Genomic DNA, 25,763 nt, shown 5'->3' with positions numbered 1-25,763 from the left:
CCACATTGCTCAAGGCCTCATCCAGGCTGGCCTGGAACACCTTCATGGAGGGAGCTTCCACAACCTGTTCCAGTGTCTCACCACCTTCACTGTCAAGAACTTCTTCCTAACCTCCAGTCCAAATCTCCCCTCTTCCAGCTCAAGTCCCCCCAGTCTCTAACTCCACCAAGTCCAGCGCTGCACTATGTCCCTGAACAGCACGTTTTATAGCAGGGCAAAAGGTGGAATTATCCTAGCTGTTAGAAGCAGCCATCTCTTTCTAGCTGAGAACGGTTTGACTCACCTGCTGTGCTCTTTCCGCTCTCCTTTGCAAAGCCTCATCCTACTCTCTCAAAGACCGGGAGCAGCGGCGGCACCAGGCCATGTGGCGCGTGCCGCCCGACTTGAAGATGCTGAAGAGGCTGAAAACTCAGATGGCTGAGGTGCGGAGCAAAATGTCAGATGTCAAGAACCAGCTCTCTGAAGTGAGAAGCAGCAGCGCCAGCTCCTGTGAGGGACAGCCCAGCTTCTTCTCCATCGAGCAAGGTGCTTTGGCCGCCTGCGGAACAGAAAGCTGTAGCAAGCTGCAAGAGATAGGAATGGAGCTGCTGACAAAGTCTTCTGTGACCAGCTGTTACATAAGGAGCTGTGAGTGCATGAGAAAGGGGGGATTTAAGTGTCACCTCTAGAGATGGCAGTGGTGCAGGTGGCTTATGCAGCCAGGTATTTGGAAATAGATCGTCTATAGTTACAGCTGGAAGAATCCAGAACACAAAATCTGTGCTGCTTTTGCTAAATTTACTGAAAGTGGTTTCTGTCCAGCTTAATAAAAGCACCAAAACTCAAGTGGTAAACTGTAAGCCCCACAACCTGCCTTTCCCTCCTGCTCCCGAGGTCCTGTGTTACACTAGACTTGGAATTCAGTTTTGGCTATCTGATGGCTGAAGCAGTCTGAGTGATGGCTCCCTGAAGGATGTCTTAAAGCAAATGAATGTTGCTTGTGGCTGCATCCATAGTTAGTTCAGCTTTGCTCTAGTGTACATCTGACAGGAAGGCTGTGGAAGGAGTTTTGTGCAGGACTAGGAGTTAATGAGCAATGAGACTAATGGGAGTTTAACTTCACCTCTAGCAAGTGTAATGGCAGAATAGTGCAGCACCTGAAACATCTGTCACAATGTTTTTGCAGCTGCAAGTAAGAAAAGTAACTCTCCCAAGGCTCTCCGCTCTGGAGCAGCAGGTAGCCTGTCCCTACGAAGAGCCATGGACTGTGGGGACAGCAACCTGCGGCTGAAGGTAGATGGTCAGGCTTCTGAAGGTAAGCAGGAACATCTGTCTTCTCATCTCATAGCAGCTGTGGTGCAAAGGCTTGTCACAGTCCCCTTGGATGCTTTCTCAAATATGATTAAGCTAAATGGACACATTTAGCTCTGTGGAGGTGTTTCAGGAGCTAACTTCATAGTGAAGATCACAGATCAGAAGGTGCTGACCCAGGCTTGATTGTAGTCTCATTCAGAGTGGTTAAACTCTGGATAGAGATGCAGAAAGAGTTGGGATATTGCTGCTCCTGAGTTTATCAATGTTCTTTCCTCTAAAGGTAATGAAATACCTCACTCAAGAGGTGGTATTTTGCCCCTCTCAAGTGTTCAAAGAAGGAGTGGGACATGACACTTGGGTTTTATAATGCTAAGTAGATGCAGAAGGCTTGGGTGCGAAGCTGGACAGTACCATCAATCATCACAGGGCAACCAGAACCTTTGTGCCCAGTTTTGCCCTTGCCCAAGGCCAGAAAGGCTGCCTCGTCACAGCCAAACAACTTCCCATGTTTAGCCGGGGTATATTACATGGAAGGGGATATGACAAGTAGAGGATAAGGTCTAACTGCACAAGAGGGGGAAGGGCTAATTGGTGCTCCCCTGGGTCTCCCATCAGCCATGGCAGCTGAACCAGCAGCTCTCTGTGTGTAGGGAGTGCCTGGTATGCCTTGCCCACATGTTGACTTGAAAATGAAAGGCGTTACGAGAGGGTGGGCATGGTGCCTTTGTGCATGCAGGTGCTGGGAGCTAGGCTGGTGGTGTGGAACAACTAGATGCTAGAACAGGGCTGGATGTGCTTTGAGTTTCTCCCCTCTTTCTCAGCCGGCATCGGGAGCTCGAAGCTGAGCAGTCGCCATCACTCTGCAAGGCCCCTGGCTGGCAGCAGTGCTGCTGAGGCCCTGCCCAAGCCAGAGGAGAGATCTTGTGAAGGGTCAGATTCTGATGTGGGAGTTTCTGGCTTAAATGGCTTAGCTGCTGTAGAGAAGACCAGAAAAGCTGGTGCTCTAGGGTAAGGGGTTTATTCTTTTTCCTTCTTATTATCTCCTCCCCCACCTTCCCTTGATCTAGAAAGAAAAAAAAATCCCAATCTGCTAAAGCCAGGTGCTCACAGCACAGAAGAGAAATTACTTTGAAGTTTACTTGGTTGCTGCTGTTCCCTCTGGATATCAATTTTTGGGTTTATAACTAGGTTACAAGTCCTCTTTCTTTTTTTTTTCCTTTTAGTTTGATGAGCTGTGTCTGAAAGCCTTGTTTGAAAGGCAGACCCAGTATGTTTCCCACCATTCCTTGCAAAATATATCCTCTAACTTTTGAATTCCTCCTTTGAAACAGTAATTTTCACCTTGACTACTACTCAGCAGCTCCCTGTTGGCTAATTAAGTGCAGTGGAGTACTCTGTTGTTGGGGTTTCTTTTTTTGCCAACCAGCAGAAGTAATCATTTTTTGTAAATACTCCTCATAAGCTTCTCCAGGTTTGTTTTGAAGATTTTAAGCATTTCTAAATCAATCAAAGCTGGAAGTTTAAGTGGGTGTGCAAGAGATTTAAACAATGAGTTAAACTGGATGTGGCACTACAAGGATTTGTTTCTGTAGCTGGAGTTAAAGCTGGCTTTCTCATGTGGGCTTTTCTTTCTCCTAAAATCTATCTCAAGGTCCAGTTCTAAAGGATGTCGAACAGAAGGAGCACAGACAGGTGGTCTGGAAAACAGCTCTGAAAGTGGTGAACTGCAGGCTGTGCTTTCTGAAGGAGCTTCTGCAGCAGCAGAGGAAGGTAAACTGAATGTTGTGGAGGGCCAATGCCATGTGAGAACACTCCAGTCAATGATGATCCATTTCTGTAATGGAAACAGCTTGAAGGGGAAAGAAAGAGGGGAAAACCTCCACCCCCCAAACCTGCTTTCATGGCTGCTCAACTTTTGCTGTACCATTTGGCAGCTGTAGCACAGATCTGACTGTGAGCAGCTCTGTCACTGCTGTCTGTGGAGAAGCAGTGCTGCTGGGGTGCAGCAGGAAGGTGAGGATCTGGCAGGTGACATTACACAGTGCTGTTGTTTCTCTCAAGTGCTTTCTTGCTGTCTGGAGCTCTTGTTACATCCCCAGGTCCTTGCTTTGCTGTTCAGCTGCATGGCCTTGAAAATCATTTCTTATCTAATTGAAAAAGTAGCCAGTGACCTTGGCTTTTAAGTCCTGTGCCTTCAGGGACAAACTACATTGGTTACTCCCTCCACATCCACACTAGGATCTCTCCAGCAGTTCATTCGTGTCGGGTGTTGTAAGCAAGCCAGTTTCCTTTAGAGACTCAAAGGAAACTTTCCCCCCCTCCCTTCCTGCATCCTTTCCATGCTGGAAAAAATAATTCCTGGTTTTTTGAAAGTCCATATAGAAGAGTTTTTTTTTCTTATCTTGCTAAAACTCTCCTGCCTTCCACCCCTGCACTGATTTGAATTTCAATGACTGAATTGTAGCGCAAAGCCTATATTAAGGTGCCAGCATCCATCTCTATCTGCAGTGTGCAATATTGTGTGGGAGTTGGCATTTACAGAAGGTCTCTGTGACAAAACTGAGTTTCTGCTCTTAGTCACTGCAGCATGATCGTGATGTGCTCCTGCAGCTCTCCTATTATAGCAGAGAGGAAAAACGTTGGAAAAAAAGAAATCCTTCATTGTTAAAATGCCCAGGAAACAAATCTTAAAATCTTTTTTTCTTCCCCTTCCCCTTTCAGAGGAAAAACTCCACTAGAATTGGCTCCTTTCTCAACTGCTGCTTTTTTTCCTTAGCAATGAGCATCAGCTCTTTGGAGGTAAAAGAACAAAGCCCTTGTGTCACCTATGAAACTACACAAAAGGAGAATCTTGACTGTTGTTGATGTACACCTAAGGTCTGGCAAAACAAGATAAGCCACCTGGGTTGTCAGCAGCTCTGGTCTTTTATTGTAGGAAAGGCATGGGGTTTGGGTGTGACATTTCAGCTGAGGATTGCTGCTCAAAGGGTCTGGCAGATAAATCTGCTCCATAAGTCCTGCTGCCTCCTAACTGTTACAGAAGCAATGCTTCTCTTCTAACTGTAAAAGTAGACTGAGCAGCTGGCAGGGGAGTGCAGCTCAGACAGGAAGGAGCTGTGGACACCTGAGTCTGCTCTCAGCTGGTGACGTGTTGGAACTGCTCCTCTTGAGAGCACAGCAAAGTTGGGCAGTTGTCAAAGCTGGTACCCACAGCCCTGTCTCTTTCCCGGTGCTTTGGTGACTGCCTTTATCTCTAAGCCTGCTCTTTCTCTGCTTCTCTTGCTGGCTCTTGGTGTTTGGTACTGGTAACTTAGACATGAAAACATGGAATTCTCCAGCTACATAGATCTTGCTGCCATCATTGTTTGAGGTGTTTTTGGGGTTTTTTTTTGCCTTGTGGTTTTTGGGGTTTCCTTGCAGCTGGGCTATGTCAGAAGCATGTCCTTCATCTCCTACCAGGAATGAGCAGCGACAGCGACATAGAATGTGACACAGAAAATGAAGAGCAGGAGGAGGTCGCCTCTGCCTCAGAGGTGTTTAACCAGGCTTTCTCTGTCCAGTCCTCCAGCCAAGGTAGGGTTGGCTGTGTGAGCCTATCTCTCCAACACTCCTTGTGTGTCTAGCTCAGCACTGCTGTGCTCAGAATGCTTGAGCTTGCTTCTCAAACACTCCTTGAGTCTGCCTCAGTGCTGCTGTGCTCAGAACACTGCAGAAGCAGGGACTGCTGGTGGTGCTGCAGGGACATTAAAGCTCAAGCAAGTGCCAGTAATATTTGGAACTCCTCTCTTGGGATCCTAATTGAAACCAGAGCAAAACAGGGGAGGGGAACTCTTCCCAGCATTGAGAAGTCAGTTTAGGTGAGTCTCCGGGGGAAGTGCTGGAAAACCCACAGCTCTCGCTCTGAACTGGAACTCCCCGTGTCCCAGGCTCACACTGTGAGCGGGCTCATTCTGGGGAGGTAACTGCTGCCTTAGATGTGGATGGGCAGCTTAATTGGCAGGAATGTGCTTTGAGCACCTCAGTGTAGCTCCAAAAACTCATCTCATATTTCTGTGGAAAGCTTTAACCTTCTGATCAAATTAAAAGCTGTAAGGCGACAGCTGACACTCAGTGAAGTTGACTTTTGGCCTGAAGAAGCATCCCACACCATACTAGCAGCATAGCCTAAGAGCTCTGCTTCACAACTGGAGTTGGCTGCTCTGCTGTGTTTCTGCAGCAGGCACTAACACCTCGGAGCTCTGCAGAGGAATCAAAGGGCTGCTTATGTCTCTGCTTCTCTTGTGATAGCTCACGTTTAAAACCCTGTGGCAGCCTTACCTCTGTGTTGATCACATTGTGTACCAGTAAGGGATGAAGTACAGCAGTGGGCTTTGCAGGTGCTGGAACATGAACTCGCTGCATTCCTCGTGGCTGGTCTGTAAAAGGTTAATTGACTTTACTTTGGTTTCATCCTCAGAGCAGTGCTCAGCATTCCCAGAGGGTGAGCAAGTTGGTCCTGATGATCTCAGCTTTGTTACTGGAGAAGACAGCACCAGGTAACTGTACCTGTTGGCCTTAGCCAGGCTGTAAGGTGGCTGCAGAGACCAGAAATGTCATCGATCTTCCTGTGAGCAGACAGGCAGGTGTTTGTCCAGTCTGACCTTCTAAGCTATGGTTTTAAGGCAGCCTTTGGACTTCATTACCCAGTGCTGAGTGAGGGCTGGCTGAGCTTTGCATCATCATCAATAGAAGGCTCTGACTGGCCTAAAATTGTGACTTGTATGATTGTGTTTGCTTGAAGCCTTAAGGTGTCCTGGTGTGAGAGCTGCCAGTGAAAGCTGCCTTTCTTTGAGCAGGTAGAGGATGACTTGGGGCCTGAAGACCTGCTGGCTGGTGTCCCTGGGCAGTTTATTCACTGGAGCTTAGTCCGAGGCTGCTGTTCATGGCTGTGTGCACACTCCATCCCCCAACACCCTCCCCTGGTTCTTCTACTGTCGTCTTAAACCTGTTACTGGGGCACAATGACCTCTGAGAAGGCCTTACACTAAAGGTTGCATTCCTGCTGGCTCTGCCAGCTTCAGATGCTCTGAAAAAAATGTCCATAAAGGTGCTGGAGCCCTGTTTGGGGCTGTGTGTCCAATTGTGTCATGGAATAACCACCAGCGTGTGAATGGTCCTGTGGCTGCTGAGTCCTGCAGGCACAGTAAGACAGTGTCGGGGTGAAAGGGCTGCTGCAGAAGTTGTTCTCAGTTCGTGGTGTGGACCAGCCAAACACGTTGCCAAATTGTGTGCCACTGTGTGTTGCATTTTGAGCTGCTAAAGTACTTGTGAAGCTATGACAAAAGCTGACCAAATCCTGGGCTAGTGACAGAGCATGAGCACCTGTAAGCGATTGCTGTCTTTGTCTCAGCTGGCTGTAGCCGCATTTGTTTGTGTGAGTGCTCCACACTCAGTGCTGTACCACTCATCCTTTTAAACTGTTTGCACTTTGGTAATAAAATGAATGTTGAAACCTGCCACCAAGTGTTGGATGTTTGTCTGTGACTCAATACCATGGTGGAGCTGGTCCATGGGGGTCAGTAGTACACCTGCTCCTCAGGGCAGTGCTGCCGTAGGCTGTGACTGCTTCCAGGCTGCCTTCCTGCCATCCACCTGTCATTTCTTCCTGAATTGTTCACTGAAAAGTACTTAAATCCAGATGGGGTTCTTAGAGCTGTCTTTGTGAAGCCAGACCAAATGCTTGAGTCTCCTCTAGTCAGAAGAGAGGTGGGTGTACATTTTTTACCAAGCCTTGGCTTTGTCTCTGCTGCAGGCAGGAGGTGCAGCCCTGAGCTGCCTCGTGCAGGGATCACTGGGTGACAGTGGCCTGGCACAAGCTGCACGCTCTGGGGCTGTGTTCTGTTTACTGTTGTAGAGGGCTGCGTGGTGATCATTACACACAGCTCAATTAGCAGTAATCAGGGAGCTCTGCCTCTTCACCACTTGCAGCTGCTTTACTCTTCTTCAGCCTGAGCCTCTTAGGAAATGATTTTCATTAGCTACAGGGGCTGCTCTGAAGTTGGTGTCCAACCCTTGCAGGGACGTGAATGGAGTTGGTACCATTCTGCTTTGGAGCTCTTCTTTCTGTATGTATTTTATATACAGCTTTTTTTTTTTAAACAAGAGGTAGGAAAAGAGGCTTGGAAGGGTTAATTAACTTACACTGTGTTGTAACAGCCTCTTCCCTTCCTGGGTGGAAGCTGCATGGGCACCACACAGGCCAGTGCTGAACAGTCACACAGAGGAAAGCTGCTTTCACCACAGTGAAGACACTCAATTCAGAGGGCGGTTGCTGCCTTTGTTAGCTCTTAAATAAAGAGACTGTCTGAAGTGTGGTTTAAATTACTCTTTTATTAAGATACTGGTAAAACTCCAACAGGTTTTTTTTCCTGTATAAACAGCTTTCATAAATAAAGTATGGATGACTAATACATGGTTATAACTAAACTCATATGTGAACTGTGGAACAGGAGTGCTAAGGGGAAGTTAAATGGTTAGCTTTCATTCATTCACTTCATACAGAACAAGTTAGTTTGATGAACAAGATCATACAGAAAGGTCAAAGAGGAGCACCCTGTGCAGCGACTGCCACCCTGCCTGGCTAGTGCCACGAGTACTGGTGCAGGAGCGGAGTGCGCAGGGTGATCTCGGCCAGCTTCCCCTGCTCTTGTTCCAACGTGTCTTCCAGAGTGAAAGAGAGAAAAAAACCAACCTAACAGGAAGTGATTGTGATATACAAGGGTTGTACTAGACCCTAATAGGTGGGGGTTACTTTCTTTTTCTTTAGCTTAAATGCTGGCAAGTACAGTGCAATTGCCTGATCAGCAAGGACAGGGAAAGGAAACAAACACTGAAGTCAGAAGTTGTGTTAATGCTTCGTTATTACTTATTGCACATGATACAAGGGTAGAAAGTTTTGTTCCTGGTGCAAAGAGGCTATGACTTAAAGAAAGATTGCCCTAAGTTACAGGCATGAACAAAGCTGCAGTATCCCCTTGGATGGCTTTGTTTATGTGACTGGTGCTGAGTGAATTGTGCTAAACCAGCCCCTAATTTAGACCAATCTTTCTCATTGCCTTTTATTTAAATTATTTTTTTCCTGCAGAACATTGCCAGGGTGGGGGAGGATTTAGTGAGGAGATAGCGGACCTGAACTACAGCAGCCGTGTCTCTAACACTGAACTGGTTATGCCTCACTCTTATCTGCCCCTAGGACAAGGCATTTCTCACTGACACACAGTGTTCCGAACACAGAGCGGCGTTTCTGTGACGACGAACCACTATAAATGTGGTGTAAAAAGAGTCTGCTTTGACATTGTCCTGCCGTGTCACAACGCAATCTGAAAACGCGAATGCTGGATGGTGTTAGCCTGCGAGGACAATTGATGGCACTTCTAGGTAAAGAAAAGTTATATACATGTGTTTCCACCCACCTTTAGTGCAAATCGAAATGGGTTAACAGCTCCCTGGTCTGGTGCTATGCTGCTCTCTGCAGCGCAGACATTCCTCAGAGTTGCACATTTACAGAGTACACAGGAAACTACCAGCGAGGGGATCGAGTGGCTCCCACCCCTACTCACAGTGAAGAGCTTACGAGCAAGTTTTGAGCAGCTTCAAACAAACCACCTCAAAACCAACAAATTCAAAACAAACGAAAAAAAAAAAAAAGGAAATAGAGAAAAATGTTTTCACTGCCTACCTCCTAGATCTGCACACACGTAAACTGAAACTGATGCGGGTTGTGTTAACGCGGAACAGGGATACTTCAGCTCTTTATTGGAAAGATTCGTCATACAAATTTCACCACCACTAAGATACACGAGAAAGATACAAAAACACAGGTCACAGACTGAATTCTCAGTATCAACACTTAATAAATACAATTAGATACCTTTATATTAGCCTAATAGTTTGTACACTTGTCACCAGATAGACAATCTAAGTACGAGATACACAACACTTAGATACCGTTAGAGGGGGATTATTGCTTACGTCAGCAAGCAGCAAATAAGGGCACAGGAGTTGGAAACGAAGAGAACTACTTCCTATCACCAGTGGCATTAAGAGCAAACACTGCATTTCACAAAGCACTGCTTTTTTGTCTAGTGTGTAGGATCAAGAGCAGCATATATCAGACCAATAACCACTACTTGTAATATTAGAAGAACTTTAAAGGACTTACCTTACAAATGGTTCCTATCTACTCTATAAATATGCAGTTAGTAATGAAATGAACACTTTGCTATCTACACAATGTTGTTATTTTTTTTACCTGACCACACTGCAACTACGATGGTAGATTGATGTCCTAGCAAGATAAACGGTGTGAGTGGTGGAATTATTATTTATGAGTCCACACCTAAAAAGCTAGATCCTTCCCAAACCAGCAGACACACAGTCCAGTGCTCTTCAACTGCTCCTGCAGACTGGGAAGAAGTTTTAACCATCCACAAACTGCTTCTCATTCTAATTTACTCACACGAAGAATTGCACTTACACCACCCCTCTCTCCGAAGCATGACAGTCAGCCCTAGGATGGACTTTCAATGCCTCGTTATTACTGTGAATAATTCAAAACAAAGGCACCGCAGAGATGCCCTGGAGTTGCATATTTTATCATTTTCATGGTTTCTCAAAGATTTCCTCAGTAAATCTGACTGGGAACATATGCTGCAGCTAAAGAGAAGGTTGACAACAGCTAAGGCGGAATAAGATGACAGATAAGAGCCAATGATCCCATTAAGATTAACAAAAAGGCTGAAAAAGATCAAAGGAACCTAAAGCCACGCTCCAGCTCCTGGATACTGCCAATGCCTTTTGCTGTTCATCAGATTGCTTTTAACATAGTGCATCAAAGAAGTGGAAACTGGCAGGAATCAGGCCTTGCCATCTCGCCGTGTGGAATAATCTCCCAACTACATAACACTAAACTACTCTGCAGATTCTAGCTAAATACTAATACTGGCATTAAACTGCTACTGCTGAAATGATGTGAATTGTACAAGAAACGCCTGTGAAGATTTCATTCACACTCCTCCAAGTGTCTTGCTGTGACAAAGAATAGTAACAGGATGTGGCTTTAGCGGAGCTGAGGGGAACCCTCCTTGCTTACGTCCCAATTAACCACTCCCCTAGGGATTTAGCAGCACCTCGAGGGAAGGGAGGAGCCAGGGGCTCCTGTTTTGTTTCCCAGTCTGCTGATGAAAATAAGGGCAAGTGACATTCCTTACTTCCCTGCTGAACCCAGCTTTGACCACAGCAGGGCCCTGGCTTGTCAGTGAGTGTTACCCTCTCCACCAAACCCTAAGTGCAGCCCCTACTCATCCCCATCCATGAGGTTTCCATCCATGCTGGGTTGCTCCACAGCCTGGCAGCTGTCCCTGCACAGGCTGCACAACAACAAACCGTAGCAGTATGCTACCTCCCTTCCTGCTGTAACCTCACCTGATATGATGCCTTTGCCATCTAGGAGTCATTACCGAGACCAAACAGCTCATCGAGTTGCTCATTATCTCTCGAGGCAGTTCTCTGGTTTGCCTGGTTGACTGACAGTGGTATTGTACTGAACATCTCCACAGATTGAGTTCTTTTAAGACCTGAGATGAAGCCAGGGTGGAAAGAAGTTGGCTCAAAGCATTAAGCACAATCATGTTCAATTAAAACTAATTGAAAACAGTTTCCTAAACCAACAAAGGAGAAGAATGCCACTAAAAGCACCAGAAAGATATGAAATTCCCTACACTGCACCTCTAGCCATAGGAAATCAATTGTTTGCTTAAACTACGAAAAACCAAAACCCAAAACCCAAACAATTTTCTTCATATTCCACATTTCATGTTACACAAAAAGAACCTAAACCAACTAAAATGTAAATGATGAGTCTGTACCTCAACTGGAGTGTGAGAACAGAGCAGCAGGAGCTCAGTTTGTCCTTCCTAAGTTACCTGGTAAAACCCTGTATGGCTTTTAGTCATCTACCTGCAAAAGTGGATGTAATTTTTCTAATTCATCTTAATAATGCTCGCCTGAAATAAACAGAAAGCAGAACACAACCCCCCCCACACACACACCTCGACAGAAACTTCCCCCCCACTCTACAAAAATGTGGCAGTTCTAACCCAGAATCTCTCTTTATTGCTCCATGGAGGTGCCTCAGGCAGGTTCAGCTCTCTGTGTTTCACAGACTGGTCCCTGGCAGGGTCTGCTCACCTGGCCCAGCTGTCTGGCTCTCACCGGTGGATGCGGTTAGATACTGGTGTGTGTGGGTGGCTGTGGCGTTGCGCAGGGTGGCACCACCAGCAAACTGTACTGAGATTGAAGGACTACATTGGTTAATTCCTAGGTCTATGTACATACACATGGGTGCAGCCTTGGAGGGGACTGGAGCACAGTTTGAAAATGCCCACCTTTGATCACCTTCGGATGATGCCAGTTTTACTGGGGGAATGTCTACTCTGGGAGCCTGGCAGGGGACAGGAAGGGATGGTTACATCTGCCAGCATCGATGAAGGTATGACTCTGATATACAATGACTTTGTTTTCGCATCAAAACCACGCTCTGGCTGTAAGCACTACCAGCAGCCAGCTGCTGCCACGGGGAGTGTCTTAGCGACAGCCTCCTGCTACTGCAGCCCCGGACAGGGAGGGACAGGCTGGATCCTTCTATATGGGAAGGCTCCTGAGCCAACAGCGGCGTGGGAAACTTTGGTTTGAGCCTGGCTCCTCGTCGCCTCTTCCCTTGACAGAGCCGAAAGTGAAAGGACGCGGCTCGTTTTCCCAAGGATTTGAACAGTTCCTCTTCCAGCCCAAAGGGGACAGGGGACAAACCCTTCACCCTGTAGACGCTCAGCCCTGCAGCACCCAAACCTTGAGGAGTGTTGTACTCCCTGGGCTCACCCTGTCCACAGAGGAATGATGTGGTGCACTCTGGTGATTCGTTCTTCACTGTTAAGCTGCTGATGGAAGCCGCACTCTTTGGTATGCCAGGACTAAACACTTGAACTGGTGGCAGGCATTTGGCACTCTGAGGTGTACTAGTTTCTGTCTTTGTCAGGTCTAAATAGCCTTGATCATCAAACAGGTTAATGCTGGACCCTACGCTTAAGGTAGTTCTGTCGGTGAAGGAATCCACTCGTCCCTCATACCCGAGGTCTGCAGGTGCTGAGCACTGGTGCTGGGGCCACGGTCGTTTGCATTCTCCATGGTTTTCCTTGTCTTCCCCACTGTCTTCTTGCCCACCTTGGAAAGAGTTCTCGGTCCACTCCGACTCCTCACTGACACTGACTGGCGCGTTCATGTCCCTGAGAAATACCACGATGACAGTAATGTTGTCGCTGGAACCGGCATCCCGAGCAGATGCCACTAATTTATGTGCTACCATGCTGCTGTCGCCGTTATTTTCCTTTAGATGGTCAGCCACCACTTTGACTGCCTCATCGGGATTGACCGTGTCATAGAAGCCATCGCAAGCTAAAATGAGGTAGTCTTCAGAGCCATCTAGTACAGTGGAGGCAGAGTCTGCATCCCCACAGATGTATGGCTTGTGCTCAGCGTCCCCTGTGGAAAAACAACAGACAGACAAGACACACAAGACTGTGGGTTTGTAGCCACCGCATCCGGAAGCCTTTTCATGTACACAGCGTGGAGCCAATGACTCTTACACCAAGTTGAAGCAATTAATTGGAAATTATTCTCTCAAATTGGAGAGGAAGAAAATAGAAGTTATCACTCACAGCTCTGTCTTCTGCTGTATTGCAAATTTTCATCCCTAGAAAATTATAGTTTTTAATTAAAAAGCAAGTCTGAAAAGAGAGGTAAAGTCCACTCTTACCAATCGCTCTGGAGACTGACAGGCTCCCGTTCACCCTCCAGGCTCCAAACCAGACCACGCAGCCACCAAGTGCCTCGATCCGCTTCTTCTCATCCTGAGAAGCAAGGCAAGGCAGAAGTTGTTTGGACAGAGTGTGCAGCTCTCCCACCACACGCAGAACATGTCTGTAAATATTTGGTGCTTTCACAAACACAGCCCAGCAGAGGCTGCAGCCCTGCCGGATGAGGACAGAGGCTTTGCACACAAATCCACACCAACTTCCAAACAAAGCAGGGAAAGTGGGACATCTGCTGCTACTCCGGGAGACAGTGACAAGGCCATGCACAGTGTCCCAGCCCCCACATGGGGCTGATACCTGCCAGTATCAGCAGTAAACACTGCCTGGCTGTGTTTAGCACAGGCCCTTCTCACCTCTCGGTCTGGTTTGTGGGGTTTCATCAGTTCCACAGCTTGACCTTTCCTCACAAGCATAACCTGGGAGTCCCCAAGCCAAGCCACATGCAGCATATTTCCTCGGATGAAAGTCACCACACCAGTGGTTCCACAACGCAGACTCTGGATGGTGAGGAAAAAAAAACAAGCCCAGTTCTGAATAAGCAAACAAGAACCACCTCAAAGCATTTTCTTGCTTGAGGACAGAACACACTGATATTCCACTATGCAGCCTGCTCCCAGGGAGGAACAGGCAGTGCTTCCTACAGCTATGTTCAGTAGCAGCCCCTCACAGCCACCTTGGCTGAACAAAAGTGATCAGTTCTATGCTGTGACTCCCCTTGCCTCAGAACCAGGTTTCAGGAGCTGGGCCCTGCTAGTGATCTGCTGTGCTGCTGCTTTAGTTATGACTTTCCTCTCTGATGATAGAAATGTGAGATAATCATCTTGGGGAGAGGCTTATTTGTAAGCATCTTGAGTTCCCTGCACTTAACGCAGCCCTTGCAAAAGTTCAGGAGGCCTAAGAGTCAGCTCTTCATTTATTCTTGCTTTCTGGAGCTAAGAAAAATGTACACTGTAGAGATAAGGACAAAAATCCCCACCCAAGGGACTAAACCTAGTTAGCATGTGAACGTGAGAAGAGCAGCACCATTCCTCTAAATGAAGGTGGATGTTGTGAGGAGTGGAGGCTGACACCTTCATGGAACATGAAGCACCTCCACCAGCTAGCCTGGCTCTACAGATTGCGTGTGGACAGCTCTGTGCTTACCCCTGGCCTGTGGTCAGCCCAGCACTTGGAACAGCCCCCCTGACAAAGGCAGGATTTACAGATCAGTGCTCTCGGGGTCAAGCCCAAGCAACCAAATCACCTCTCTGGCTGCCTTCTGCACAAAGCGCTCATCAGTCACACGGAAAGCTCGGCAGAGCGCTTCTGCTGGGTCATGCTGGAACATCTCCTGATGGACCATGTTCACATGGAGATGGATGGAGGCATAGATGGCAGCATCCACTCCTCCATGACCATCAAACACTGCAAAATAAGCTTGCTCTTCTTGGTCCTGTCAACAGAAACACATTGAGAAAACAAATCAGGCAAAAGCAAAGCAAGGAGCTAATTGGATCGTCTTAAAACTTTTCAACTTGAGATTTGTGGTGTCCTTGTTAAATTGCACTTAAAGGCAGAGCCTCCACTGGAGAAACAAACTACTCAGACCAGCAGTCTGAGTGTATATATATATTCCCCATGTATCAGTGGTGAATTTCTGCCTTATCACTGATGAATTCTGGCTGCAAACTGTCTGAGATGTCCTTCAAGGATCACCTTTGCAGCTCCTTAGTGCTCCTTATGTCCCATTGTTGCAATTCAGTAACTCAGCTCAAATAGGAAGTGCCAGGCTCATCAGATTGCACAGGAGCTTTTTTGACTGCAAAAACCACTGAGAGAGGAGAACATCCGATGCACTTTGAAGTCTACATCAACAATGACATCCACCAGGTATAAAATGCACAGTGAAAGTGTGAAGCCAGCCCTGCCTCTGCTTTCATTCCTCTTGTTTTTGGGTTTTTAATCTAATCCTTACCACCTTAGTTACATGATGTCATGGAACCCTATCATCAGATAATTGTGATTACGTTCACAAATCAAATACAGCAAACCCACTCCTCTTCAAGTCAGCTTTCTCAGCTTCCCCTTATCTGTTCATACAGATACAAATAATGCTGAGCCAGGAGGCAGCAGCTCCTGTGCCTGTTCACAGACAGAAGACACCAACCCTCTGTCAGTGCCAATCCAGCCTCAACAGCCAGCTCATCCACTGGAATATTTGTACGTTGTCAGTTGTAAGTCATGGGCCCCTGCACAAACTGGAATAAGAAAGCTGACAACTGACAGGCACAGGAAACGTTTGCCTCTGTTTGCATTAATATCATTTAAGGGCAAGAATGTGGATGGGCTGGGAGATGGTTATTAAAGTGACAGGATGTAATACAGAATCAATTATGCAGCCATTTCACATAAAAGTACAATTCTTGCCACTTTGCTCTATCTGCCATTCTTCAGTGTCCAGTTTTATCTCCGAAGGGAGAGCAAGCATGAATGTTTGACTGATAGCCAGGGAAAGAAATGAAAAGGGGGGAAGTCTGGCCCCAGGTCCATCAAAATTGCCCCTACTGCTAGATTCTGTTCTGAACTGTACCCCATTCTCCTGCAAGCATCGTGGTTTGGATGTTGAGGATTTTTTTAAACTTTCCTTATTCTTGCTTTCAGGTTCTTCCTCCCAAGAGAAAGAGCTGAAAAGCAGTCCAGACCCACCCCTCTAGGCAACCTGATTCTGTGATGAACTTCTAGGTGAACCCCTTCATCATTTCCATGGGCAATCCTCTTCCACACCTGGGCATCTTCAGTCAAAGACAGGCTCCTGCCTTGATTTATCACAGGGTTCTACAACACATCAGCTGCCACTTGCAAAAGCAGGGCTGTGTTCTGCAGGTCAGCCCTTCAGCCACAGCATGAGTGGCTACACCAGCCAAACACAAACTTTGTCTAGTTAGGTCACATTTCACCACAAGCCAGTGAAAATTGCTCTTTTACTCTTTATATTCCATGTAGAAACTGCAAGTCCTACTCCTGCTGTGGTTACAGAGTATCAACTCAGCTAACTCAGGACCAAGTTTGTCTCTTGACTGTCAGTCCTCCTCAGGTCCATCACAGGCAGGGCTTTCAGTTTCACAGTGGCAGACTGCCTAGTTTCCCTAGGAATGGAAACTGTCCTTAGCACGTGTACCTGTCTTCCACATGATCTCTGTTTACCTCAAGGTTGAAGAGCATGTTGAAGTCTGGGATGCAGACGTGCTTGTCTTCCATCTTGCGGCGCATGTTCTTGATGGCGTGGATGGAGGTCTCATAGTAGCGGTGAGGCTTTGGCTGGAGTGGAAAATCTTTCACCCAGTTGCTGCAGATCTCATGCAGCTTGCTAAAAACCAAGCGGGCTAACTTCATTGTCTCGATCTCTGGGGAAGGCAAAAACCACAAATGAAAGGCTAAAAGTGTTATTAAGGGAGATTTTTTTCCCCCTTTGCATACATTACAAAGATGAAACAAAACCACTTTAGGCAAGCAGCTGAAATGGATGTCAGTGGGGAAATTCTGAGCTCTGATGCATAAAAAGGGGAAGTGAAATTCACCATAATCAGCACTCATCAGTAAGCAGCTCATTGTTTGTTTGTCTTTTTAACTTAAACATTCCCGTGCCTTTGGGGAACTCATTTGCAGCACCACAAATGAAAACAAAAAAGAGCAGCCACTACACCTCCCTCAGCATTTGATCTCCTGTGTGGCTCTGCACAGGGTAGTGCAGCTGTGCCATGGTGGCTCTAGAAGGGATTTTGTCATGGCATAGAGCACCACATACCAAAGCCTCAGACTCTTACAGTGATGCACTGGGTTTAGACTCAACTGTTCCAAACTCCTTACTACAGAACTGAGGCCACAAAAAGGTAAATGATCTACAGAAATTAGCAGCATTCATAGATAGAATGGTTTGGTTGGAAGGGACCTTAAAAACCATCCAGTTCCAACCCTCTGCCATGGTCAGGAACATCTCCCACAAGCCCAGGTTGCTCATCCCCATCCAACCTGGCTTTGAGCACTTTCCTAGGCAACCTGTTCCAGTGTCTTACCATCCTCACTGTAAAGAATTTCTTTCTAATTTCCAGCCTACATCTCCCCTCCTCAAGTTTCAATCCATTCCCTCTCATCCTGTGACTACAAGCCCTTGTAAAAAGTTCCTTCCTGGCTCTCTTGTAGGCCCCATTACTTCAAGACAATTCTCAGGTGCACCCATTCTTTGCTTCCTAATGCTATTTCCAGATTCCTGACTAGATGGTGTGTTGAAAAAATCTGCATGAGCAATTGAGAAAACCATAAAGGTCTTAGATTTAAGAATATGCTGAACTGTCACTCCTGAGAGGCAGGGGGTTGAAAATGTGAAATCTTGGGCACTTGACAATTGTTCTGAAATTCAGGGGAGGAAAGCTGGAAGTAAGCATCAGAGCTGAACACATCAAAGTGTCTTTGTTCGTAATCATTCACCAAAGCCAGAGATCTTCAAAGCTAAACAGCAGCAATCCGTGAGTGGCAATCATTCCTGCAGGAGGAGTGGCTCAAAGACAGGAGGCAGAGGGGAGAGTCACAGCATCTCTCAGCTCATGGAGATTCTGTGAAGATCCTAAAATCCTAATTTCTGTACTAAGTCTACCCAAAATGTTGCCTATAGCAATCGGGATGGGGGCAAAATCTTTAGGAGCAAGATATATTCCCAGCTCTGCTGATTATGAGTTGGTTCAAGCTTGATCTGTAAGAGCAGCCATTAAGCTGGAAATCACCTAGGTGTGTAATGAAAAGAGCTCTTAGCTTCTTGACCACACAGCTTTAAAAACAAGTGGTGGAAATTAAATGACTGGGTCATGCCAGCACTGCCCTGTAACACAACCCCTGTACTGCTCTCACTTGTGCCAACAGAAATTTTTTTTGCTGGGTAACATACTTGGAAAGGAAGTTTACAGCCTAACATGTCCAAAGGATATTTTCCAGAGGTGATCCTTACAGACCTGCTCTTCCATGTCTCTCCACTGGGCATACATGAAGGGAAATGGCATCATCTCAGTGTACCTGGCTGTTAACACTTCAGAGCATCCCCTCTGAAGGAGGAAGGGAGGAAACCCACTGGCTGAGCTGAGACACAAAACACCCTTCCCCAGCAGGGAGTAGGGGTAGTGTCAGCATCACCAATAATTGCTCTTGAGGTTAAAAGAGGAAAAAGGCTCACAACAGTTAAACCACCCCCTCACAGCTGTAAATTACTCATCAATTGTTAATGTTGCAGCGCTGAGCCAGAGCTGACTCAGCTGTCACTGCGGTTGTGTCACGGAGAATTTAATTTCCCTCCTGCTGCTCCAAAGTCCCCAGTGTTGGAAGTAGAGCTTAGCTGTACCACAGATAGTGGCAAATCCAGCTTGGGACTTACTGTTCCTAAAGACTTCTTTTAGGGCAAAATCAGGGGAGAAAGAAAACCAGTTCTCAGATTCTGCTTTTGGTACCTACATTTGAAGACCTTTCTTGAAAGCGTAGACAGTGTGACCACAGGGATCAGTATCCAGGGTTGTGGACATGTCATCAAGGCAGTGACCAAGGTTTTTCCTAGTCTAACAACTCCAGTTTCCAACTAGTGAATGACCTCTTTGTGGAGAGACTGAGTAATGGGACTTTGTGTTTTACTTTGGAAAGTCTGCTGGACACTTCAGATGCCTCCACTATGTAAAGTCTCCACTATCCAGCCTCCTTTGGTGGTTCCCTAGTACTAATATCTGGAAACTAAATGTTCTTAACCTTTAAAAGGAAATCAAACATCTGTCAGTTCTCACAAAAGCTCTCTTGCCCCCCTCCAGTGCCACTGGAAGACCAGAATCAGTCATGGGCTGTGACTCTTAGATTTTGCCCCTCATGTCCAAAGGCATTAAGATCTCAAACATAACAGGGCCATAATCTTGCATTCCTGCATTTGTAGACTCAAATCACTTTTCCTTCTTCCAAGGTTATCACTCTTCTTTCACGAAGCTTCTAATTTCCTTTCCACCAGCACACCACTAACTGCTTTTACCACTCTGAAGGATGCAATATGATTTGTCACACTGCAATTTTCAGAGTGAAATGTGCCACTAAGGAAATCTGGAATAATTTTTCTTTTCTTCTAGCAAATTCAAACTTGAGGCAAATCAGGTAAATGTCTCCTTGTATTATACAGAGGAAAAAAAAAAATCTTTCTGGGTTCATAAAAAAAGAGACATAGGCTTATCAAAACCATAGATATCAAAACCAGGCAGCTAAATTCAGTTTGGTTTCACATTCTGCAGCAGCCTGAGCCTCATGAGGATAAACAGTGAACCCAGAGCACAAAGCTTCAGGATGTAGAAATCCCATTTTCTTCACCTGCTACAGTTCCCTTAGTTTTCTTTCAAAGCATGAAAGTCTCCCTATATGGTACCATTAGGGCATTCATGAGTCACAGCTCTCTTTTGAGTAACCATCCCAGGTTTATCAAAGGACTCCTACTAAGAAAGTTGGAGGAGAGCTGCTGACCTTTTGCAATGAAATCTCCTCCAGTCCTGCATGAAATTTGCTATGGTTTTCTTAGCCAAACCTTTGGGACTAATGCTCCAAATATTATCATTTATGGGATGCTGCTGGAAATTGCAGTATTTGTATGAAATCATTGCTTTAGTAGGGTACAGAGGATGCTCTCTCTCTTCCTCTCTCCTTTTAGGTACATATATTTTAACACTTGACATTGCATCTGTTAAGGGGTATTTTCCTTTCAATACCTTCATTATGACAGTTCACTTCAACACACTGCCTCTGGAGTTGTATTTTTAGTGCCTGCTATACCCTGCACACTTACCAATCTGTGTTTGTCTGTTATAAAGTTAGATTTATTTAAATGGCAGTTTCTGTGCTGTGAGGGGTTTGTAGTGGGGTTTTTGGGTTTGGGGTTTTCTTTGCTGTTGTTTTCTTTCATTGCTGAACTCTTCAGATATTCTGTGTGGAGGCTTAGTTAACATTTCCTTGGAGACTGTCAAATATTTATGCAAGTCTCAGAGATCTCAATTTGAAATTAATGAAGGCTGCTCAGCCAGAACAATGACAAATCTCTTCCATTTACCTGCTCAGCAGGAGGAGGCAGCAATACCTACAGAAAGGGAACCCATAGCAGGTTCTTCTGTTTCTCAGGTTTCCAAAGGCCTCTGAGAAGAAACACAACACAACCTTCCCTCTTGAAGAGACAGGTTTATATATCCTACTTATTCCCAGAAAAAAATACTTATTATTTTTAATCAAAAAAGGAGGAAATGGACAAAAGTGGTTTGGTGACTGCATTTTCAAGATCAAATGACAGAACTCCTCTCAACACAGGTCAGTAACTTTCTTCTTTATTGTAATGAGTACCCCAGGAAGTTATCTAGGGTATTTAGGTCAGCAGAATCCTGAAATGACTTAGGGTGCAGGGCTTTGAGCTGGGTGCTGCAAAATTCTTCTTAGCCAACACAGAGGAGTGGAGAAAGGAAAGTTTAAAGCTAAAAATATTTTTGTACTATCCTTTGCTAAAACTATGTAAAAAAAGTCAAAGGCATAGTAAAAACTGTACTGACTGCAATAATTCAGAATTAAATTCACTCCTCCCACATATGTTTGACTTTGCTCTAAAGACGAAGGAGGATAACTGGCCCAAGCAGAAAGACCATATAGTCTATGTGCTTAAGAAGAAATTCAGGGCCACCAGATACAGTCTGGTGTACTTATAAAGGAAAGAAGTAGTTTCAACCTGGTCTTAAGGAGCAAAAATTTGATGACGTACAAGAACCAGAGAAAGACATTTAAAAATAGAGAAATATTTCAATAGTAAAAGCTGAAACCAGACAAAATTCAATGGTGGGGAAGTTCTGACTAAGAAATTAGCCACTAGATCTGTCAGGAGTGGTGGTAAATTCTCTGTTAATCTTTTACATCAATATAGGGTATTCCTTTACAAGGAGTCCAGGCCAGCTGTGCTTAGTTAGCTGATAGAAGGAACAAATGTGAGGAAAATCTAGTACCATTCAAGTGGACCATGCTGGTCCTAAAAATCTAGGCATTATCTGCAGTGTTCCAGTCTAACTGAAACAGCCACACTGTGTAAAACTACATCACCATGAGCAGATGCACTTACGTATGATCCCATCTGCGTTGTCCACATGCTTTGGTAAGTAGAGCGCTGAAAGATCGCTCTGAAGGACTTCATCTGAAGTTGCTCTAGCTAAAGCAGCAGCCAAAAATGAAGGGCAGTTACTGGAAAAGAAAAGACAGAAACAGAAGAAGATATTTACATCTGATTTAGCAAGGTAACTTGCGGTCAGGGAAATATACAACTCCTTTCTGCAGGAATCTGAACCAGGATTGGTAAAACTTCCCCCTATCTGCTGGACAGCACCACAACCCTGCACAGCAAGACCCCAAACTCACCAAATGGATTTTAGTAACTGTTTTTCTCTTGCTTTCCCTGTTTCCTAAGTTTTAGTGTTCCATGATTTAATAACCTCTGTTTATATGCTTTTCACATCCAGAGCTGAACCCCCACACAGAGGCAGCCATGCAGCCCTTGCCTGGTATTTTCTACCTGTGCATGATGCTCTTTTAAGCTCATTCTGTCCACTTTCTCCTAAGAACTCAAGTCAGGATTCCAAAGGATAAAAGGAGTCCTCAGACTTCAAAGCATCCAAAACCTCACGAAGAGAGTGAAAGTTAAGGCAAGCCCATAGGAGGGGCGAGGTTGATGCACTAAAGTGGAAAAGCTTCCTCATGAATGATCACTATCAAGAATGAAGTGGCTTTAACTTGCTGCAGCTTAATTAAGCCTCGTATTTCCCAAGATTAATTAATCTATAGCAAACCAAGGCCACTTTAATGCACATTTTCTCATTCAAGAGGAGTTTAATAACTCTTAATTTATGCATGACTTTGCATTTCCCTTTGGTATACCTTAACTTCTTCAGGTGTCTCTTGCTGACATACTCTGAAACTTTCAGTTTCCACAGTTTTCATTAGGAGAAAAACATCCTCCATGAGGGATGTCTACCACTGCAAGACTGTGCAGAGACACAGTAGCTCATTGCAGCCTCAGAAACTGTCCATCAACAACATAATCCTGCATCAGCTCGTGCAGAGAAGAGGCAATGAAGCCATGCACTTCCTTAACCTATTTGCTTAGGCTCAGTAAGCCTGTCCACATGCTTTTGACATGGCTGGAGAGGAGACATGAGCCTGGAAGCATCAACCCAACCAGATCCAGAGCAGGAAAACGTCTAAACACCAAGCCAGACTCATCAGGCTTTGTTCTGGAGCCTGGGAAGCACATGGCAACCATCACTTGTGCTCATAGTTGGTTCGCTGCCCAGGAAAGCCAACTGCCATCCTAGACTGTCCCACATGTCATGGCTTCAGCAAAGAAATCTGAATACCAGAAAAAAAAAACAAAACAAAACAACAAACCCAAACACCCAAACCCCAAAGGTTTGGTACATTTGAGGGGTTTTTGAAAAGCCAATGTTCCCTTAAAGTTTCCCAGCTGCTTGCTACCAACTGCTGCTACAGAGAGTGAGATTACATAAGGGGTAATGTACACAACAGAAGTCCCCTGACCCTCATTATTTACTACTCGACAGTTCCATAAATTATTTCAACCTCAGATTAACAGCAACCGGGGCTGCACCGCCACCCGGCAAGCCCTGCCCCTCGAAGCTGCGCAGAAGGCTGCTCGCAGGGCAGCGTCACTAAGAGCATTTCCTAGAGCTAGCAGCTGAGCATTCCGCTCACGCAGCACCTCGGGCCTCGGCCAGGCGGGCGCTAATGGAGCTTGACTGCTGGAGGAAATCAGCTGTCCTAGGGCTGCCTCTTCCCAGCACAACACAGCAGCTCTGATCCTATTTACATACAGCACTGCCCGGTGCTGAGAGCAATCAGCGCCAGGAAAAGGCGCCGGGACCTCGTTTGCTTCTGGTGCGTGTAGAAGCTGATTCTGTGTCGCGTCTTGTCCACCTTTATTTAGCTCAGGAAGAGCAGGTTTCTCTATTCTTAGCTGCACTGCTCTGTTCCAGCTACACGCAATTTCCACATTACAAAAAAAGCGAGAGATGATGATGCCCGGGACAGAATAATGATGCCAGCAGTGAGCAACACTGGAAAAACGCAGAGGAAGATTAAAGTTTAGCCTAAACAACTCGGAGCAGAGGAACCCAGGTTGGAAGCATTTATAAACAGGAAGCAGACAGCTCACTTTCGGCAAAACTGTAATGAGTTGTGCTGGCACCTGCAGGAATCTCAGCCTGTCTCTCAGCCCAAGGCTCACCCTCACCTCACCAGCTCTGTGCTGAAACTTCTTAGGAAAACCAACCTCGGTTTGTGTCACTTCTAAACAAGCCCTCGGGCACAGCCGCTGATGGGCAAAGAGGGAACCTGGTAAAGAATTGAGGCAACAACCGGTTGCTAAAATAAGATTCAAAACCTAAAGAGCAGAGAAAAAATACCCCTTACGCAAGGAACCTTTGCTCTGCCTGGCCTTGGGGAGTGGGAAGACCACATTTATGAAGACTCAGAGCCATGAAACATTCATCTCTGACATGTCAGATGTTATTTTGACTGTAGTGACAGATGACGATGTGGAAAGGTGCAGGGACAATGTATGAGGCTGGCCAGAAAGCTGCCCCAGTCAGCTCCAAATGCTGTTCCCATGTCCCCACAGCTAACACCAGGAGTTTCACACCGGAGCTCTTTATCCAGCCAAGGAGTGCATTTCCATTACAATACTAAACCTACACAAAAAAAGCTGCTAAAGATGTTATTAGATAAATTAAAGGATTTTAAGTACATCCTTCCTGATTCTCTGGTAGCGTGGGTGTGTTTGGAACACCCACAGTTGCATTGCAGCAATCCTGGAATAACTCTGCTAAAGGTAATAAATCAAATCTAAAAGTGGGCTGCTTCCACCAGCTAAGTTGGAGAAAAACAGTCTGAAGTGGGTTTAACTCGGCCCATGTATTATTGTGTTACCAGCTTAGCACACAACTCTGCTCCTTCCTGATAGCATTAAAGTGGTGAAGACTCTTCCAAAGGTTTCCTCTGAGCTATTCCCCTGTGCTCTAAATCTAATAGAAGGTCTCCTGCTAAAAAAAGCCCGGGCAAATTTTAAATTCTTATTGCATGAAAGTTCACCGCCGGGGGTTGAGTGACTTATCACTTTTGATGGAAAAGGCAGAAAAAATAAAGCAGCTGAAGGCTTTTCCTTCTATGTCTGGCCACTCTTTGTCCTAATAATAACAGCTGCCTGCCAAAGAATTAATTGCCCTTGACATTTGTTCATCACAAAGCTTCTTATGTAGCCGTTACCGGACTACGCCATGTAAGCAGGGAAGTGACCAGATGCAGACAGATGAGTTCCTCTTCCTGATTAGCACAACTCAGAATTTACTTCTCTTACTTGGCTCCTGAGAGGACTATAGTTGAATTACTTCTCCCCTTCAAGGAACAGTAGGCTGCACTGGAGGTTTTTCACTTCTAAGGTAGATTAGATGTTGAAGTCAAACTGCCATCAGGACACTTCATTACTGTTACACTGAGACAAATGACAAATCAGGTCTAGGATCTCTGGTTTTACCACCAAAGCAAACATTCAGGTGAGCAGCTGCAGCATCCCACAAACCAGCAAAGGTCTACACTGCAATGGTCAGACTCTGCCACAGTGGATCTCACCTGTCCCCACATCTTCTAAGCAAAACAACTAGCAGCAGACAGGATCCATGGGGACACAGGAGGTGCATTGTGTCCTGCTGCTGGTGTAACTAAGGGTTACCTCTTAGCTGCTGAAAATAAATTCTTCTGCTGCATTCTAGATGCTCTAATGTTATTAGTCCTTAAGGTATGACAAACTGAAACTGGGAGGGCACGATCTTATTTGGCAGAGAGCTGAGAGCTAGAATGCCTATGCCTATTCATAGCCACGCTGACCTTGGACAAGTCACTTCAGCACTCAAGACCTTTGATTCCTCATCTACAAACAAGGGATGGTAATATCTTTTCCTCAGGGAGAGGAGGAGAAGAAAGAAGGTTGCAGAAAGCTGTTGTGGTAGGGCTTAATTCAGTGCTCATAAAATACTCTGAGAATTCCAGATAAGAGCACAGCTGAAAGGAAAAATATCAAGATGACAGTGGGAGTTATTTTCAATGTATACAAGATTTATGGAGCTTTCATACTTTCTTCTTGCTCCATATTCTCTGCTCTCATGTGCTGCCACAAGTGGAACACACAGGCAAATCAGGGCTCTAGACAGACAAGTTTAATCTGATGCAGGCAGCTAGCACAGGGCCATAACCAACTGCATGACGTAAATTCATTACAGAAAAGCTGATGCATCTCCAAAGGGGGAAACCAGGAAAGAAAGACATCAAGTTCTTAACACTTGGTGATGCTGCTGTTCCCGGAGGATTAGCACTGCTGATGGGAAAATGATGCTACAGGCACATTATTGCCCCTGACCAAAACACACAGCCCAGTGCCACCAGTGCTGGAAAACACTCAGCACTGTCACGCTCTGGTCTAACTGCTGA

General features: G+C 45.8%; 2 protein-coding genes across 3 annotated transcripts in view; one reads left to right on the top strand and one right to left on the bottom strand.

Moving 5' to 3' along the window:
• TRIM37 (tripartite motif containing 37) overlaps positions 1-6,789 on the top strand; it is a 28,554-nt gene extending 21,765 nt beyond the window's left edge. The window contains exons 19-25 of one of the 2 annotated variants that reach the window (XM_064166548.1): positions 316-525; positions 1,166-1,294; positions 2,115-2,301; positions 2,945-3,063; positions 4,753-4,866; positions 5,750-5,828; positions 6,129-6,789. In XM_064166548.1, coding sequence (XP_064022618.1) covers positions 316-525; positions 1,166-1,294; positions 2,115-2,301; positions 2,945-3,063; positions 4,753-4,866; positions 5,750-5,828; positions 6,129-6,132 — 842 coding nt within the window. In that variant the 3' untranslated portion in view covers positions 6,133-6,789. Of the gene's footprint in view, positions 1-315; positions 628-1,165; positions 1,295-2,114; positions 2,302-2,944; positions 3,064-4,752; positions 4,867-5,749; positions 5,829-6,128 lie in introns of both variants that reach the window. The other variant, XM_064166547.1, reaches the window with a different exon arrangement.
• Positions 6,790-7,642: 853 nt separating this feature from the next.
• PPM1E (protein phosphatase, Mg2+/Mn2+ dependent 1E) overlaps positions 7,643-25,763 on the bottom strand; it is a 68,879-nt gene continuing 50,758 nt past the window's right edge. Inside the window, exons 2-7 of the mRNA XM_064166549.1 lie at positions 21,334-21,452; positions 16,383-16,582; positions 14,443-14,631; positions 13,553-13,696; positions 13,142-13,235; positions 7,643-12,867 (exon numbers count right to left, since the gene is read on the bottom strand). Of these exons, the coding sequence (XP_064022619.1) occupies positions 11,798-12,867; positions 13,142-13,235; positions 13,553-13,696; positions 14,443-14,631; positions 16,383-16,582; positions 21,334-21,452 (1,816 nt within the window). The 3' untranslated portion in view covers positions 7,643-11,797. The remainder of the gene's footprint in view (positions 12,868-13,141; positions 13,236-13,552; positions 13,697-14,442; positions 14,632-16,382; positions 16,583-21,333; positions 21,453-25,763) is intronic.

Source organism: Pogoniulus pusillus, chromosome 27, assembly GCF_015220805.1.
Source record: "Pogoniulus pusillus isolate bPogPus1 chromosome 27, bPogPus1.pri, whole genome shotgun sequence".
Classification (NCBI taxonomy): domain Eukaryota; kingdom Metazoa; phylum Chordata; class Aves; order Piciformes; family Lybiidae; genus Pogoniulus; species Pogoniulus pusillus.
This window is presented reverse-complemented; position numbering and strand designations above follow the sequence as displayed.